The following is an 18822-nucleotide window of genomic DNA, read 5'->3' as shown; positions in this document are numbered from 1 at the left end:
TTCCCTTTTCTTGATTTGTTTCCTTGTTTTGATGGAGAACATTTCAGAAGCATCTTTCTAAGCCCTGAGTCTGACTGAGGCCAACTCCATGTTGCTAATTCCCCCTCATCCCATTGCCAAACACCCCAAAACCCAGCCTTGTCGGTCTCCCGCTGACCTCGCCAGCACCCTGATGGTAAAGAGGGGTCACGTGTCTGGAGCCAGACAGGCCTGGGTGAAAATATCTCAGCTTTGACCCACACCAGCTGGGTGCCCGGACTCCCCTACCTGCCTCCCAGCAGACATCATTAATAATGAATAAAAAGCTGCTAATAGCAACATTTATTACTTCCCAAACCATGACCTCAGAATGAATAACCACCTAACCATGTCATTGATGAGTTCCCCATTAGACTTTAATAATAATATTATTATTATTAATACAATAAGTAGTGAGGCTGCTTCACAGTAAGGTCCTTAGTGTGATTCCGAACACGTGGTGTCAGCTCTCTGCGCTCCTGTCTTCTCATGTGTAAAATGGGGATGATAATAGTTCCCATCTGGTTGATCAATATTATCAAATATTTATTGTCTTCTAGGTGTAATGTTCGGTGTTAGGTACTGGGAAGATAGTCGTAGTTTAAAAAAAAACCCAACAAAAAGCAGGTCCCTAACTTATGCAGATATTGCATACAAAGGCTTTAGCACTGACCTTGGCATTGAAGAATATTACTATTATGTATAACTAATTTTTTTGCTACATTATACATAACGTTATACATCATAAATAATGTATTTAAAAAAATATTTATTTATTTTGGCTGCACCGGGTCTTACTTGCAGCGTGCGGGATCTTCGTTGCGGCATGCGGGATCTTTAGTTATGGCATGCAGACTCTTGGTTGAGGCATGCAGGTGGGATCTAGTTCCCTGAGCAGGACTCGAAACTAGGCCCCCTGCATTGGGACCATGGAGTCTCAGCCACTGGACCAGAAGTCCCCATAAGTAATACTTTTATGTTACATATTAATATTACTTATTATAATACAATATCACTGTTTAATAGTAAGGTTAACCTATCATGACACTATCACACATATTGTGCACGATGATAAAAATTAAAGTTATTGTTACGTTACCATTATTTACATTAAACATAGCATATGTAATATAATGTTATTTTTAATTTGTTGATACATTTTCACTGTGCTTATTATTTACTCTCGTTATATACAATACCGCGGTTACGTACTACAGCAGTATTGACAGGAAAGGCGCTGCCCTTCTCTCCCTGGGCGCGTGAGGGCGCTCGCGGGGCTCGGGAGGCACGCAGACCCCGCCCCCGAGCCGCGATTGGCGGCGCGCGCGCTGCGCGATGGCGCAGCGCCTGGCCCCGCCCCGGGCCCGCCCCTCGCTCCCCGGGCCCGGCCCCCTCCCTCCGCTCTCCAGCCGGCGGCGGTTGTTGTTCAGCGGCGGCGGCCGCAGCTCGGGTCGCAGCCTCTGGCCGTCCGGCCGCCCGCCCGCCCGCCCGCCGGCAGGTCCGCGCGCGGCCATGGAGCTGGAGGTGCCGGACGAGGCGGAGAGCGCCGAGGCGGGGGCCGTGACCTCGGAGGCGGCCTGGGCGGCGGAGAGCGGTGCGGCAGCAGGTAACGGTTCCGGACCTTCCTCATTCCCTCCCCGCCCGAATGGACCCGCCTGCCCCCCCTGCCGGGGCCCAGTGGACCCGTCCGAGCGCCGGAGGGGCGTCGGGACCCGCAGCGGGGAGGCCGGAACGTTCCACTCGGGGGCGCTCGCGGGGGGGATGGAACGCCCCACTCCGGGGCCGGGGGACGCGCCGCCCGGGGCCCGAGGGAGGATGGAACGCCCCGCCTTGGGGGCTCTGCGTGGCGCCGCCCATTCCGGGGGTCCTTGGGGGAGCCGCGGGTCTGGGGGCGGGGGTGGGTGCAGGGCCCTATTCTGGGAGGCCGTGGGTGGAGCAGCCCCCGTTGGAGGCAGACGGGGAAGATGGGTCCTCACCTCGGGGAGGGCTGCGACCCCCATGTAGGACGCGCCGTGGGTGGGTGCAGTGCCTCCTACTGAGGGCGCTTGGGGACGACATCCCACCCAGTCTCGTCAGGGGGCTGCTCTACGTGTGGGACAGTGCAGTACCCCCTTTCCGGTGGGGGGCCCTGCCTGCAAGCGGTGACGCTGTCCCACATGCGCCCCCCTGCCTGGACCCACTGCTCGGGGCCCCCCACCTTGCTGGTATCAGCTGCCGTGCCTCACCCCTTCCCCTGCAAGCGGACATCCTCCGGTCGCGTCTTACTGGTTGTGAAGGGCAGGGGCTGCTGCGGGTGAAGTGGGGGGTCTCGAAGGCCAGCTGGGTCAGCGTCCTGACTACATCGTCTTTCTTCGTGGCATTTACCGGACCTGATTTCTAGTGCACTGGCCATTCCTTCCCTTTCTGGGTCTCGGTTTACCTCCTGTAGCAGGAGGGGGTAGGGGGATGACATCTCCAAACACCTTCAGTGCCAGGGCTCTGCCAGCAGGTAGGGGAGGAGGAGGGCCCCCCCAGCCTTTCCCCCGGACGTTAGGGGGCTGCCGTAGCTCTGTAGGGGCACTGCTCTCTCAAGGCTCTCTCCATGGCCTGCCTCCCTCGCCCTCCAATAGAGCAGGTTTGGGGAGGGAGGCGGCCTCGCGCAGCCCTGTGGGCTCTCAGTCTGCCTTTCCCTGGGGCGGTGTGCAGAGCCCAGCCCCTGCCTGGTTCCTTCTTGGTCAAGGTTGCAGGTTCCCAAGTAGGAAGTTTCCAGATCTGCAGAATTCTCTGTTCCTCCCAGGCAGCCCTGGCTGGCGAGTCTCTATAGACACCCACTTGGGCATTCATCGTCCTTCTCCCCCGGGCCTCCCGAAGCTTCCTTGGCAGGCGGGGAGGTGCTGTGCTGCCTGGGAGTTGGGAGAAATGTCTGGAGAAAGAGCCAGAGCGAGCGAGCAGGCCCCCTCCCCGGGCTCGGCGGACTCCCGCTGCCTCCTTTCCCGCTGCCATCTGGAGCTGCTTGCTGGATGACCCGGTTCAGCTCCCCTACCTGGCCCTCTCGCCCTCCTTTGCTGGCAGCCATGCCCTGCCTGGCCAGCACCAGTCACGGCAGAGGGACCCGGCTGAAGTCCTTTCCCAGCTCCCTGACCTCCACCGGCAGCCCTCTGCCCTGCGCTGGGCAGAGACAAAATAGCCTAGGACGCAGCGCCCACAAGAAAGCCACAGAGCAAACATTTGTCTTATCAGGGGCTAGGTGGCCTGTTGGGGGCAGGTAAAGTCGCAGGCCCTGGCTGTGGTTGGGTCTGAGCACAGGGACCTGGCCCATAAGGGGCTGTCTCCCACCCCCCCCCACCTGTCCCCAAACCCGAAGAAATCTGACTCCCACAGCTGCTGGCTGAGGTCACTCACATTAGGGTTAATCGCCGCCTCTCCTGCGCCGAACCCATTTCTGTTGTTTGGGGAACAACTGTGCACGCCTTTCCTGCTGCTCTCACAGATGCGTAAACACACACGGGTCTGCTTGTTCACCAGGGGGCTTGTCTGACGCCAGGGTCTCGACGCCTCAACACAAGTTTGTGGCTGGACAGTTCTTTGTGGTGGGGGCACCGTCCGGAGCCCTGTGGGGTGGGGGGAGCAGCATCCCTGCCCCCACCCATTCGATGCCGGGAGCCCCCCTGTCCTGATGACCACAGACGTCCCCAGACGTCAGCCAGTGTCCCCGGGAGACACAGCCACCTGGGGTGAGGTCTGCCATACTTCACCTGTCATCCTGTACCTTGCTTGCTTTTTACCCGTCATATGGCTTTTTTTCCCTACACGGGTATCAGTTCTTTCCTTCAGAGGGAACACGGTGCCGTGATTGAGAAGGTGGAAACCCTTTATCCTCCCTGGGTTCCACCCAGTTGCTGTGTGACCTCACCAGGCAAATGCCTTGAGCTCTCTGAGCCTCAGTGTCCCCGTCTGTAAAATGGGGCCACGCTACCAGCTTTACCTGAGTTAGCATGGCAGCAGGTGGAGGGCGCTTGGTGAACTGTAGCAACAGCCCACGCCCTTTCGGCACGAGCCTCCTGCTGAGGGACCATCGGGTGGTTTCTGGAGCTGCCTTTTGCCGTCACAAGCGATGCTGCAGTAAACATCTTTGAACGTGGGCCTGCAGCTGTGGTGCTTTCAGTTCTAGTGGAATGGCTGGGTCAGGGGCAAGCAGATTGATGCCCGCTGGCTTTCTGGAAAGGTCCGGCAGGGACCGAGAGAGACTGTCGGTCTCCCCGCAGCGTCGCCAGCTCCGGATGTTATCGGCCTCCGTCCTTTTGGTCAATCTGATGGGAGGTGAAACGTATCGGTGCTGTTTAGAATCTGGTTACTTTAAATGCCCAGAATCCCGAGGCCCGGTCCAGGGGAGACCTGATGGAGTTCTCCGCTGGCTTTTGGGGACCGTGTGGCGTGCCTGGTTTTGGAGAGGTTCTTGGGAGGGCTGGGCCCTTGGGCACGTTCACGGGGCCCCTTTGGGGGCCCAGGAGCTGCCCGTGGGCTTTGGGCTGCGCTGCGGCCTGGTGTTTCTGAGCCGTTTCCCTTCTGTCCTTCCTGCCTCTGTGATATCTCAGAACAGTCAGCTGCGCTCCCCGCCGGCCCGGACCCCTCCCACATCTAAGCGGGTGGCGAATTTTGTCGGCTTTGCCTTCAAGATGGACTGAAGATCCACCCACTCACCCGCACGCCTCTGCGGGCACCTGATTCAGCCCGTCAGGCGCGGCTGGCCTGGGCCCTGTCTCTTCCCGCGCGCCCTCCTGCTGGCTCCAGGAGGTTCCCACTGCGCTGCCTTAGGCCCCGCCCCTCCTCTGCCCACAGCCGTCTAGGCTCCCACCTCCCTCCTGGGGTGAAAGCCCGAGTCCTCCCTGCGGCCCGCAAGGCCCTCCGGACCTGCCCCGTCCCCTCCCTCTCTCCCCCGCACTCACTCTGCTCCAGCCACCCAGGCCTCCTCGCCGTTCCAGCACACCAGGCCTGGCCCTGCCCCAGGGCCTTTGCACGGGCTGTGCCCTCTGCCTGGCAGGCTCATCCTCCTTATCCCTGCCATTTGCTTCCTTAGCTCTTTCAAGTTTTGGCTCTAATGTGTCGTCTCAAGGAGGCTTCCCCTGACATTTGAGGGAGGCCTGAAGGAGTGGCAGGAAGCCTGCAGGACCCAGGCAAAGGCCTCATGTGCTCAAAAAGCAGCGTGGGGCCAGCGGGGCTGCCGGGTGGGGCCTCCTCACCGGGGCCCCCTCTGTAGCTGTGGGTGGCTGGTAGCCGGGGGCTGCGGTGTCCCGCACCCCCTCATTGCGAGTCAGCTGTGGCCTGTGGAGGCAGAAGGCTCCCAGTTCTGATCCCGCCCTGGCTGCTTTCTGGTGACGCGACATCCGGCACTTGGGCCGGCAGCCTGGGCGCCTCCGTGGAGAGGCCTTGCGAGCCGGACCACCTTTGTCAGCTGGGGACCCCCTGCCTTGGCGTCTGCATCTGTGAAGTGGGCGTGGCGACTGCCTTTCTCGTGGGGCTGGGTCAGGCAGGTTGGCGTGTAGAGCCCTGGGAGGGTGCTGGCGTGGCCGGCCCACAGGGTGCCAGCTCGAGGGACCACGTCCCCCAGAGTCTGGGCGGGCGGGGCTGCCGTCCGACTCGGCTCACAGGGATGTGCGGTCACCTCTCGCTTTGTCCTTGGGCAGGGCCTGTTGGACATTTATGGAGCGCTGGGGGGGGCGGGCTCTGGTGCCTGGGCTCCCTCGCCCGCAGGTTGGTGGGCGTCAGGATGTGATGGTGAGCCAGTGAATGGGTGAGACCAGGGGGCGCAGCCTGAGGCCCCAGTCCACCCCGCCGGCTGGTTTTTGTCTGTCCTGTCTTACTGGCGCTTGGCCACGCCCTGTCGTTGGCCTGTGGTCTACGGGACTGTCCACTTACAGTGGCAGAGCTGAGCATTGAGACAGAGCCCCGTGGCCTGCAAAGTCAGACACGCTCTGCGGAAAATGCTTGCTGATCCCTGAGTCAGACCAGGCTGCCTGCGGGGAGCTGCCCTGGCAGTGAAACAGGCACTGTGGCCCCGGGGGGTGACCAGGGCTTGCTGCCGCGGGGTGGTGAGAGGAGCAGGTGACCGAGGGAGAAGCAGCAGCCACGATGGAGCGTTCAGGCAGGGGGATTGGCCGTGCAAAGGCCCTGGGGCAGGAATGAGCATGACTGGTTCCTCGGAAGGGAGGGCCCAAGGAGGAGCAGGTCTGGGGGTCCTGGCTCTGGCCTCTTGTGCCGATGGGAGAGGAGCAGGTCTGGGGGGCTGCCTGGAGCCCCCAAGGCAAGTGGAGTCCCACGGAACGCCGGGCAGTGCCGCCTGGGGCTTGACCGGGCTCAGCCCCATGGGGCTGGATGGTGTGCCTCCCTCTGCCCCTCAGGATGAGGGCAGGCGTCCCGAGGATTCAGCGGGGCAGGAAGAGGTAAGACCTGCACCCCCGGGCGGTGCTGGTTAAGTGACAGCCACGTGACCCGGCCACTTACCAGCCTGGCGGCCAGGCCCTCCTGTCCCTGCCGCCCCCACCGGGCCACACCACACGTGACAGCAGGTCGGGACCCCGCTGGGGATTTCCCTGCTGCTGCCAGCTGGACGGTGGGGCCTGCAGCGGGGACTGCCCATGTGGGGGGATTACTGACCTGGGGATTAGCCTCGGGGCCCCTGCACTGAGCATGGCCCGCCCCGTGGAGGGGTTGGGGTCCAGCCTCAGGGGCCCCAGGGGCCTGAGCCATTGGGAAGGCGTCTGGGGACCTGGCCTCTGGCTCCGACACAGGAGAGGGACCCCGCGTCTGCCCCAGCGGCCCCGCTCTCTCAGTGATGCACGCGTCATGTGCGTACTGGCCTTCTTCCTGGGGCGCGGGCTTGCTGTTGAAGGCTCGGGGTTGTGGGGTGCAGGCCAGGCGTCTGTGTGCAGGCGCGACTGAAGAGGGCTCGGGCCGGGTGCTGGGCAGCAGCCTGAATGAGATGGACACGGTCCCTGTGTGCATGTCGGCAGTGCGGGTGGGGTGTGTGCAGACAGCACGTGAGGACAGGAGAAGGCGGTGTAACACGGCAGGGGAGGCGAGTGCTGTGGACAAGAGCAGAGCAGAGAAGGGGAGAGAAAAATGGGTATGGGGGGAGCTGGTGGAGGCCAGGTACTCAGGAGAGGTGACATTTGGTCAGAGATCTACAGGAGAGAGGGGACGTGCACTGTGGGGATGTGGGGAGAGACTCCCAGGCAGAGGGCACAGCCTGTGCAAAGGCCCTGGGGCAGGACCGTGCCTGGTGTGTTGGAGGAACAGGGAGGAGACCCGTGGGGCTGGAGCAAAGTGAGTGAGGGGGACAGAGGGAGGAGGGAGGGCAGGGAGGGGACGGGGCAGGTTGTGCAGGGCTTTGTGGGCCACGGAGAGGATTTGAGCATTTACCCCAAGGGAGGTGGGACCCTGGAGTGCTGTGGGCAGAGGAGGGGTGGGACCTGACTCAGGTGCTCACAGGCCACTGTGGAGGGGAGGGGGGGAGCCGGGGACCAGGGCGGAGGGGACTGCACTGGTCCAGGTGGGAGATGCTGGGACGTGGGCTCGGGTGGAGGCAGGAGGAAGGAGTGATTCAGAGTAGGTTCTAGAAGCCGAGTTGACCAGACTTATTGAAGGGTTGAGCGTGGGAGGAGAGAGAGGAGTAGAGGGTGACTCCCCGGCTGGGGTCTGTGCCCCAGGAAGGACAAGCTGCCTCGGCAGAGGTGGGGGGTGGGGGGGAGCCGGTGTTAGTATGAGACATGGAGACGGGGACCGAGTCTGGCGCCCGGGAAGTGGTGGCAGACGGCTGTGGGGGCGAGGGGGTGGGGGGAGGCAGGCCGAGGGCCTCCGCATGTGGAGCCCTGACCGGGCAGCCGACAAGCCCGTCTGGGGACGTGTCTTAGTGCCCCTGGCAGGACATGGCCTTTACAGTGTGTGAGCAGGGGAGGTGACCAAGGGGGCGGGTGCAGGTGGAGAAGGGGCAGGACCCGGGGTCACAGCGGCCGCGGGAAGCTCCCCGGTGACGCGGGATCCAGGCACACCTTCCTCTCGGGCTTCCCACGAGGATGAGACGAGCCGGGAAGGGTCCCGTCTCTGCAGGCGCTGGGGGCCCCTCTGCCTGCTTCCCGGGGGCCTGGCTGGATGCGGAGAAAGCACGGCCCCTTATTGGGATTCCCGTAGGATGGGAGGGACGCGCAGGGTCGGACCCTGAGCCGGCTTGGGGTTGGCTGGTTTGGTGGCTCTGGGCCGGGCCTGGCCGGGGCCCCTGGGCTGGTGTGTGAGCAGGATGAGAAGTGGTGAGGGTGTGGGCCGTGGGGGCTTGGTTTGCACCAGGCAGAGATGTGCTCACAGGCAGGTTGTTTGTGATCTAGGAGTTGGCTGACTCTAGGAGGGACAGTTCCTAGTCTGCAAGGCCCCCGAGATGTCAGAGCATCTCAAGACGACGTACCCAAGGTGAAGGGTCCCGGGTTCCCTCCTGCAACGGTGAGAGCGTTGTGCGCCCTCCATTGCTTCCACCTCTGCCGAACTTATGGTGCAAACGGGTGTCTCGGCATAGTTGCAGCTTGTGTGTATCAACTTGTATACGTCATAATGGGAGTAAAAGCGAAAGGTCTTCACGTATCTTTTCCTTTTAATGTTTTCTCTTTGTTTTATTAAAAATGTATCCCAGCGAAGGAAGCAGAGACAAACGTGAGGTGAAGGGACTTGCCCAGGTCACACGGGGGCAGTGGCTGGACTGCCTGACCCTGACAGCGTCCTGCACTTTGTCAGAGCTGGAAAACGGAGCGTCGGCCACCGGCGGGGTCTGCGGTGCCTCTGCCCCCGCGAGCTCTCAGATCCCCGCTCCGTCTTGTCCTGATTCCACCCTCACAGACCCCGTTTCCCCACTCAGCCTGTTCCTGCATTTAATCCTGCGCATGTCAGGACTCTTACTTCATTTTCTGGGAACTGTGTACCGCTTCTATCTTTGCCATTTTCAAATGACTTACCAGTCTTTTTCGTATTGATCTGGGGGAGATCTGGACATATTATGGAAGTTTTTTTGTTTTTTTTTCAAACCCATGATACAAGTAAGTGCAAGTAGCTCTCCCGCATCTTCTCTATGGTGATTACCGGTGTCAGGCAGGTGTGTTGGTTTTCACGTGGGCACATTTTTCAGGCTCACTTTTTATGGTTTCCCAGTTTGGTGTCACGGTGGAAATGTGTCCTCTGTTCTGAGGTTACAGTTAAATTCTTCAAGTACTTCTATAATTTTACTTTTTTCCCCTTTACATCTAAATTCTTGTTATATTTGGAATGTATCCTGGCATAAGATGTACGAGGGTTTAATCGCTCCAGGTCTTCCCAGGTGGCTCAGGGTCGTCCCAGCCCCACTTCCTGGATAATCTGCTTTCCTCAGGGATCTCAGATGCCACCTTGATTACAGACCAGCTTCCTGCGTGTGGCTGCTCTATTTCTGGACTTTCTGTTCGGTTCCCCTCGTCTGCCTCTGTCTTCATGCAAAAGGCATGCCTTCCACTACAAGTAATAACATGCTTAGTGGAAAAAAGCGGCAGTGAGACCTGCAGGCAGTGGAAAGTGAGCATTTATTTCTGTCTCAACCCTCTGTTTCTGCGGAGGTGATGACCGTCATTCCGGATGTTTACCTGTTTCCGTATATATTATTACTTCTTTAACCTTTTATTTTGAAACCTTTGAAACCTGCGGAAAGTTGCAGGGACACTCCGGAGACACCCACACGCCCTCTGTCACATGTAGTCACAACCGATCCCATCCCTGTGCCGCCTTGTCTGGTACCAGGAGTCGATTCATTCACGGCGGGGCTGTAACCCTCGCCTAAACACAGCCCGTCTAACACACACACTGCCTCTCTGAGGATGTTGCTACCCTCCTGCACTTGCGACACTGGCCAGCTCTTCAGCTCTACACTTGGGAGCCGTTTTAGATGCAGAATCACCCACCAGAAACACAGAAATGCAGAAAACATGGCACTAAGGAGATTGCGAAAAGGACACCTGTCTGTGGTCTGAGAGCTAAACCCAGCAGGCAGGGTGTCGTCTGGCTCTGCCTCACTGGGCACGTGTGGGGGGGACCCCGAGACCTCACTGCCCTGCACGTACCTGGGAACAAGTGTGACAGCCCCGTACATGCGTGTGGGTCACGGATAAACTCCAGCCGGTCGGTGGACTTGCAGATGTGGAATCTCTGCATAAGGGGGACGGAGGGCGGGCTGTGTATCCGATACACACAGACACGGTCTGAGCCGAGCATAGGGGTCACGTGGAGGAAATGGGACATCGGCGCGGCCCGCAGTCAGGAGTCACAGTTTCACAAGTTAACCCAAACTGTCCTGTGTGGTAGCTGTTGTTCCCTCTCTGGGATTCAGTCCAGATCACACTCGGCGTTTGGAGACTTGGGGTCAGCGGGGCCCTCCGAGGGCCTGAGACTGGACAAGCCTCCTTCCTGGGCTGACTGCCCCTCTGTGACCCTGACCCCGCCACCCTGACCCTTCCATCTGCAGAGCCACTGAGAATGTGCCCGGTGACCCCTGGAGCTGCACCCCCGCCCCTTCCCTCCTCCACCCTGTACAGTCCGTCCTTTGCCTGCTCCTCCAGGAAGCCCGCCCGAGTTCCCTGGCCGAGTCTGCCCGCCTTAGACCTTCCCTGTTATGATTCTCCACCGCCCTGTGGGCTGTCTCTGCCTGGAGCCCCGGGCCCTGAACTTCGGCGGCAGGCCTGTGCTCGGCCCAGACAGGTGTTAGGCTGTGTCTGTGGCATGAGTGGTGGAGGTTCTGGAACCTTCTTTCTCTTAGGGTCTGCGGAGTTCTGGATTAATACCTCCCCCCCCCCGCCGCCCCCCCTCCTACCCTCCCCCTTGCCGCCCCGGCCCTGTCCTTTGCAGCCTTCCTGTTTACCACTCTGAAACGCTCGCTCTGTGCAGTGAGATGGGGGGTGGGCAGTGTGGGCTGCTGGTCAGGGCTCGGCCCCCAGCTGCACCCTCCCCTCCAGCCACAGTAGACACTCTCTTTCCTGTTCCTGGAGCGTGTCCTGTCCTGTCGCCGCAGGACCTTTGCACGTGCTCCCCCCCACCCAGCTTAGAATTCAGCTTGCTCTCTCGTGATTTTCTTTTTCTTACATCCCTTCCCTATGCCACACGGCAGGTGGGATCTTAGTTCCCTCCTGCACTGGAAGCTCGGAGTCTAAACCACTGGACCGCAAGGGAAGTACCTCTCGTGATTTTCTCTTTTCCCTCTTTCGGAAAGTGGCCATGTGTTTATGGCAGAAAATACAGGCCTGGCTGCACCCTCACACCCACGCCAGGCACCTCTGTCCCCAGCCCCTCCTGTCCCCTTGTGAGGCGCTCGCTGTGCCCCCTGCCCTGGTCACACACCTCCTACTGTTGTGTTTCTAAAGTGCAGGCAGACCTCGGAGACGCTGCGGGTTTGATTCCAGACCCCCGTGATAAAGCACTCACCTCAATAAAGTGAGCCACACAGGGTTTTGGTTTCCCAGCAGATATAAAATTTATCTCTGGGAATTCCCTGGCAGTCCAGTGGTTAGTACTCTGTGCTTCCACTGCTGGGGATCCGGGTTTGATCCCTGGTTGGGGAACTAAGATCCCGCAAGTTGCATGCGACCAGAAAAAAAAAAAAGTTGTCTTCACGCTATACTGTAGTCTTATTAAGTATGTGGTAGTGTTATATCTAAAAAACAATACACATATCTTAATTTAAAAATATTTTAGGGGCTACCCTGGTGGTGCAGTGGTTGAGGGTCCGCCTGCCAATGCAGGGGACACGGGTTCGATCCCCGGGCTGGGAAGATCCCACATGCTGTGGAGCAGCTAAGCCCATGCTCCACAACTACTGAACCTGTGCTCTAGAGCCCGCAGGCCACAACTACTGAGCCCACGTGCCACAACTACTGAAGCCTGTGCACCTGAAGCCTGTGCTCTGCAACAAGAGAAGCCACCGCAATGAGAAGCCCGTGCACCACAGTGAAGAGTAGCCCCCACTCGCTGCAAGTAGAGAAAGCCCTAGCGCAGCAACGAAGACCCAACACAGCCAAGACTAAATAATAAACAAATAAAATTAAATTTTAAAAATATTTTAAAAAATAAAGTAGAATACTTTATTGCTAAAAAACGCTAATGGTCACCTGGGTCTTCAGAAAGTAATCTTTTTGCAATAGTAACATCAAAGATCACTGACCACAGATCAGCCTAACAATATAATAATAGTGACAAAGTTTCAAATATGGGAATTAACAGTGTGACTCAGAGGCGCGAAGGGGGCAAATGCTGTTGGGAACATGGCGTTGATAGACTTGTCCGACGCAGGGCCGCCAGAAACCTTCCATCTGTCAAAAACGCGGTATCTGGGGCTTCCTAGGTGGTGCAGTGGTTGAGAATCCGCCTGCCAATGCAGGGGACACGAGTTCGATCCCTGCTCCAGGAAGATCCCACATGCCGCGGAGCAACTAAGCCCGTATACCACAACTATTGAGCCTGCTCTTTAGAGCCTGTGAGCCACAGCTATTGAGCCCATGTGCTGCAACTACTGAAGCCCACGCGCCTAGAGCCCGTGCTCCGCAACAAGAGAAGCCACGGCAATGAGGAGCCCGTGTACCACAACGAAGAGTAGCCCCCACTCACCACAACTAAAAAGAAAGCCCACGCACAGCAAAAAAAGACCCAACACAGCCAATAAAATAATAAATAAATAAATTTAAAAAAAAAACAACAAAATGTGGTATCTGCTCAGTGCAGTTAAAGCGAGGTCAGCCTGCAGACCTCATTCTGCACTTAGACTTTTCCTCTCAATACTTTTTTGGGTAACAGCTTTGTTGAGATAAATAATTCACATGCCACATGGTTTTACCTTTTTAAAGTGTGCAATTCAGTGGTTTTTCCTATATTCACAGAGCTGTGCAAGTATCACCACAGTCGATTTTAGAACATTCTCCTCACCTCAAAAGGAAGCCCCGTCCCCATGAGCAGTCACCCCCCCACCCCCTCCCCATGAGCAGTCACCCCCCCACCCCCTCCCCCAGCCCGTGGCAGCCACGGACCCACTCTGTGCCTGCGGATCTGCCTGTTCTGGACGTTTCCCATCCGTGGAGTCACACCCTGTGTGTCCTTCTGTGTCGGCGTCTCTCCCTGAGCATCGTGTCCTCAGGGTCCCTCCACGTGGTAGCACGTGTCAGGGCTTCACCCCTTTTCACGGCTGAGTGATACTCCCGTGTGTGGAGGGACGCTTGTGTTTATCCATCGTCCGTCGATGGGCATTTGGGGTGTTTGCACCTTTTGTCTGCTGTGACTCGTGCTGCCGAGAACATTCAGGTACGGCTCTTGGGTGGACACCCAGCCGTGGAGATGCCGGGTCAGATGGAAACTGCGTTTAACCTTCCGAGGAGCCGCCTCTCGGTTCCCGTGGCGGCCGGGCCGCTTCCCCTCCTATGTCCTCGCCGGGGGGTGGGGAGCTCACCGTGGGCTTGGGGTGCATTTCCCTGACAGTTAGGGATGCTGAGCATCTCTTCGTGTGCCTGTTGGCTGTTTGCGTGTCCTCTTTAGAGACACATCTATTCAGGTCCTTTGCTCGCTTTCCAGGTGGTTTAGCTTTCCTTTCCTACTGCATCGTAGGCACTGTTTCTCCTTTCTAGACACGAGCCCCTCCTCAGATAGATGATCCACAGTGTTCCCTCCCATACTGTGCGTTGTCTTTGCACCTTCTCAGTGGTGTCTGTGGAAGCACAGACATGTTTAATTTTGACCAGGTCCCGTTTCTGTCTTTTTCCTTCGGCTGCCTGTGCCCTAGCTGTCGTCGTGAAGAAATCCCTGCCTGACCCAAGGTCATGACGACTTACCTTGTTTTCATCTAAGGGTTTTATGGTCTCAGCTCTTGCGTTCGTGTAGGTTTGTGACGCTGTGGTCGGGACCCCAGTGTCTCCCCCTGTCCGGTCATCTGGCCACAGCAGGGGCCAAGACAGACCCGGCCCTGCCTCCAGGAAGCCCCCAGTCTGGGAAGGGCTGGAGATGGACCCTCATTGCCAGCCACAGAGGGTTGGCGGTGACAGTGGTGGCAGGGCCTGTCCCCTCCCTGCCCTCACCTCTTGTCACTCACTCTGCTCTGGCCTCCCAGCCTCTTGCTGACCTCCCGGCTCTACAGGCAGGGTCCTGCCCCAGGACCTTTGTACTGGCTCTTCCTGCTGCCTGGGAGGTTGTGCTGGCTCTCAGCTGGCTGGTCCTTTCCCGTCTCCTGCCCAGGGTGCAGTCGTGGCTCAGGCTGGAGCTGCTGGCTGGAATCAGGTGCATCCGTCCCCTCTCTGTCCTGGGTGACCTCAGGCGAGTGACCTGGCCTCTCCGAGCCTCAGCTTCCACATCTTTTACGTGGAGGTGATCACAGCGCCTGTCTTACGGAGCCGTTGGGCAGATTAAACAAATTAGCAGCACCGGCCTCATGGTGCAGATGCGGTCTGCGTTGACTGCTCCTGGGCCCGTGTCCCTGCTGCTCGGGCTGGTCCCAGAGTGACGGGAGGGTCGGAGCTGGTGGCTGTGCCCTGGGGCTCCTGCCCCCCGCTGCCGCCGTTTGCCCTCTGAGCCAAGTCCTGGTGCCCGGCCCCGGAGCTCGTCGTGACTCCTGGGGCCACCACCAGGGAGAAGGGGTGGGTGCTGGTGCCTGCCGTCTACCAAGTGCCAGGAACCTGCTCCCGGGGCTGTAGCCGTGCAGGAGGGTGTAATTGCCACCCGCACGGGTCTCATGGCCGCTAAGGGAGCAGCCGTTGGAGGAGCAAAGGTATAAAAGAGAACGTTCAAACCAAGCAGGGGTGTGACTTACGATAAGTGGCAGAGAGTGGGATGGGGGGCCAACTTCAGCTGGTGGTCAGGGAGGACTTCTCTGAGGAGGTGGTGTTTGATCCAGGCCCGAATGGTGAGCTGGGGAAGCGTGTTCCAGGCAGAGGAGAAGCATGTGCAAAGGCCCTGGGGCAGGACCGTGCCTGGCACGTGTGAGGAGCAGTGAGGGGGCCGTGTGGTGGGAACACAGTGCGGGGGGGATGAAGGCCGGGAAGCCCTCTGTCTGGACAGCTCTCCATCTCCATCCACTCTTCCCGTTTGTGCCTCAGGGGCCTTGTTGAGACCCATTTAGCATCAGTTAGTTATTGCCATGTAGCAAATTACCCCGCACTTCATGGCTTAAAATAGAGAGGAACGTTTATCATCTCACACTTCCTGTGGGTCAGGAATCTGAGGGTGGCTTAGCCCAAACCTCATGGCTCCATCTCTCACGAGTCCGTAGTGGACTGGGCTGGAAGAGCTGCCCCCAGGGTGGCCTCCACCATGACTGGGTGGGAGGTCTGGGCTCCCCACGTGGAGGTTGTTCCTGCTGTGAGCAGTCAAGGGGTGGGGGCGAGGAGGATGCAGGTGTCTTTATGGCCCTGCTGTCATGTGGCCAGCTCTGTTGGCCACGCCCCCCCAGCAGCGGGGGGGGGGGGGGGGGGGCGGGGGGGGGCGGTGTGGGTGCCTGGAGACCCTGCCAGTCAGGCAGCTTGTTTGGCCTTGGGGCTTCCCTTTCCTCATGGTAGTCTTTGCCCTGCTGGGTGGGGCTAGGCAGTCAGCTCACGCCTGGCTCAGAGGGGCCTCCAAGCGCAGCAGCGCCTGTGACCCCCGGAGCCCAGCTGGGGTCGGGGGCCTGGCTTGGGTGCCGACTTGAGTGGGACTTTGGGCAGGTCTGGCCCCCAGGGTTCTGGAGGCCCCTGGGAAGTGGGGCCCGGGACTGGCACGTGAGAGCAGCACCCCGCCTGGCCAGCAGCACCACCCGTGAGCCGCCGGGGGGCCTCCAGCCGTGGCCCCGCCCCCCGCGGTGCCCTCCGTCTGCGGGATGCAGTGCGGTGAGAGCTGCCCAGCCCGGGCTGCCAGAGAGTAAAAATACATCGGGGAGAAAACGGGGCCGAGAAACCTCTCTCAGCAGTCCTGAGACAGCGCGTGACCCTCCGCCAGGCGCCTGCAGGGTGGGGGAGCGCCGTCCCCGCCGCGCTTCGGCCGCTGTCCTCCGACCTGGCTCCCGTCTGCCGGCCCCTTCAGGGACTCTGGCGCCCAAGACCTGATTTCCCCTGGGGAGCCCCTGCCCGCCCCCCACACAGGCGGTGGAAAGAGAGGAAGGAGGGCTGGGCCTGCCGGAGGCCAGCAGAGAGGACAGCAGTGCTGAGATGGGGACACCGAGTTCTCGGGGCCCCCGTCCCAGCGAGGCTTGAAGCCCATCACCCCGACCTCCCTGCTCTTGCTGGGCTGCAGGCGTTCTCTGTGAGGGGCTGGGTGGGCTCCCTGGGAGCGGATGCTGAGGTGATTGTGAATGAGCGGGTGCGGCTGTGTGCCCATAAAACTTTATTTATAACGACTGCAGCGGGGGTTGGTCCACAGGGCGGTTTGCTGGCCCTTGAAGAACCGTAACAAACACTCCTCCCGCCACACACACCCTTTTACTCCGAGCAGCACGAATTGGGTTTCTGTCTCGACTCAAAACATCTGAATACCCCTTCTCTGAACAGGAGAGATGACAAAGGCGTCGCTTGGGACAGGCCAGGCTGGAAGCACCACGGCCGAGGCCATGCTGGGCCTTCAGCCCTGCTCTGACGTCCAGCTCGAGGGACCATGTCTGAGACGCGCGATGCGTGCCCTCAGCCTCCTCCATGCAGCCCTCCAGGGTTTCTCGCTCAGCCGATGCTCACTGGGGTCCACTCCTTGCCCAGCCCTGGGCTGGTACAGGGGCACCAAGGGGGCCGGGGAGGGGAGGCTGCCCTGTGGAGCCTTTGAACTTGCCAGACCTCTGGGCCTCAGTCTCCCTGGCTATAAAGTGGGTCCGATGGCGATCACCTCCCAGGGGTGTGGAGGGGGTTGGAGACCCAGCTAGTGGGGCACCAGCCTGGCCCAGGGGGGCTCTGTGTGTGCTGTAGCCTCTTAATACGCGGCACTTCAAACAGAAAGCAAAGCAGACAGGATAGTACAAGTGGGTCTATTTTTATCATGAAATATTTTCAATACCCAGGGAGTAATGTAACCAACACCTGTGTGCGGGCCCTGCTGCCCGCCCCACACGTCCTTATATTTGCTCCAGGTTTCCCCCCACCCCCCAGCACCGCTGATGTCAGGCCGGGCCACCCCCTGGGGGATCCTGGGTGCTGTGGGGCTGGAGCAGCATCCGTGCGGCCACCCCCTGGGTGCCAGGAGCCCCCCCGGGTGACGACCACAGATGCCCCTGGACCTTGTGCGGTGTCCCCTGGGGGGCAGGCCCCCCTGGGTGAGAACCGCCTTTAGGTCACTCCCCTCACCGGGACGCCTGGATGGCCTCTGCTGGGTCTCCTGCACAGAAAATGTTTGCTGACCCTTGACTTAAGGGATAAACAAAAATGACTTGTTTAACCTACATAGTAACACATTGGTGTCTTTTATATTATTCTGTACTTTTCTGGGTGTTTAAACTCCTTTCTTATTAAACGTTAGTCAAGGAGCCAGTTTCCTCTGCAGTATTTTATCCCTAAAACAGGACCCTGGACCTAGGGGATGCTCACTGAGTTTGTTACGAGGGAGGGAGGGAGGGAGGGAGGGAGGGAAGGAAGGAAGGAGGGAAGGAAGGAGTGAACAGGTAGCATATCCTCTGGGAAGTTGGTTATTGGGGAAATTTTTTCATTCCTCACCTGGTTGCATTCACCGTTCCAGGCAGTGCAAAGTGATAAATGCGAAATCATAAGAGAAAAAAATATCCAAGTGGAAGGAAAACGGCTTATATTAATCCCCAAATGTTCTTTGGAGGCTTGCCATCTGTTTTGAAGTTCTAGACGTGGCCCAAGTTCTCCCACCATGAGGCCCCGCTCACGGCCCCGCAGCCCCAGCCGGTTGGCGACTGTGGACGCGAAGCCGCCTGGCCGAGACAGGGAGTCAGACCTTGGGTGTGGATTCCTCCCGCGGGCCCAGGGACAGGAGGCCGGGGCCAGCCAAGGCCTGCCATGGACCAGGCGGCGCTTCCCAGCGTCCGTGTCTGCATTCGCTGACTCACCGAGCACCTACTGCACGCTGAGCACTGCTTCCACCTCCACAAGCTGTCTCCCAGGTGTCCCCAGCCCTGCGTGTCCAGCCACGTCCAGGATGCCCCTCCTGGGCCCCCATCTCGCTGATGGGGGTCCCAGCCCCCTTCCTCCCACAGCAGGGTCTCCTCGTCCTGGCCGCCCCCCTCCGGGATCACTCCCCCACCCATCGGTCCCCTTCTCTCCATCCCAGCCTCCCCTGCCCCAGCTCCATTGGACTTGTAGTTATTATGCTCCTACTGTGTGCCAGCAGTCAGGCTAGGTCGTGGAGAGGTGGCTGTGAGCGAGACAGTCCGGTCTCTGCTGTCCCAGGAAGGAGCAAGGCAATAAAGAGGTTAGCTTCAGACAGTGGTGTGCGTCATGAAATAAAACAGGTGTGGTAGAGGGTGTGAGGGATCAGTGGGGGGGAAGGGGCCGGCATGCTCAGGGAAGTTCTCTCTAGGAGGAGACATTCACTCTGAGACCCGAGTGACAGAGGACAGGATCCAGCCATGAGGAGATGCAGGGATAGCACGTCCCAGACAGAGGCCACAGCCAGTGCAAGGGCCCTGAGGCCGGCGGGTGCCTCCTGCAAGGCGTGATGAGTAATGCGTGTTGTGCCTGCCTCGGGCCTGGCATGCCAGTGCTCAGTAGTGTCCACTACTGCCCCTGTGATCACTCACATTCCAGAGTTTGAAAACACTTGACATCAAAGGTCAGAATTCACCTTGAATCTGGAGGAAAAAGATTTTTTTAAGAAATC

At 59.2% G+C, this 18822-nt stretch overlaps 1 protein-coding gene across 5 annotated transcripts in view; it reads left to right on the top strand.

Moving 5' to 3' along the window:
* Positions 1-1425: 1425 nt before the first annotated feature.
* PIP5K1C (phosphatidylinositol-4-phosphate 5-kinase type 1 gamma) overlaps positions 1426-18822 on the top strand; it is a 53926-nt gene continuing 36529 nt past the window's right edge. For 3 of the 5 annotated variants that reach the window (XM_057709878.1, XM_057709873.1, XM_057709876.1), the window contains exon 1: positions 1446-1624. In XM_057709878.1, coding sequence (XP_057565861.1) covers positions 1531-1624 — 94 coding nt within the window. In that variant the 5' untranslated portion in view covers positions 1446-1530. Of the gene's footprint in view, positions 1625-18822 lie in introns of all 5 variants that reach the window. The other 2 variants (XM_057709874.1, XM_057709875.1) reach the window with 2 other exon arrangements.

The sequence above is a fragment of the Hippopotamus amphibius genome, chromosome 15 (assembly GCF_030028045.1).
Source record: "Hippopotamus amphibius kiboko isolate mHipAmp2 chromosome 15, mHipAmp2.hap2, whole genome shotgun sequence".
In the NCBI taxonomy this organism is placed as follows: Eukaryota; Metazoa; Chordata; class Mammalia; order Artiodactyla; family Hippopotamidae; genus Hippopotamus; species Hippopotamus amphibius.
The sequence above is the reverse complement of the archived record's forward strand: the minus strand, read 5'-3'. Positions and strand labels throughout refer to the sequence as shown.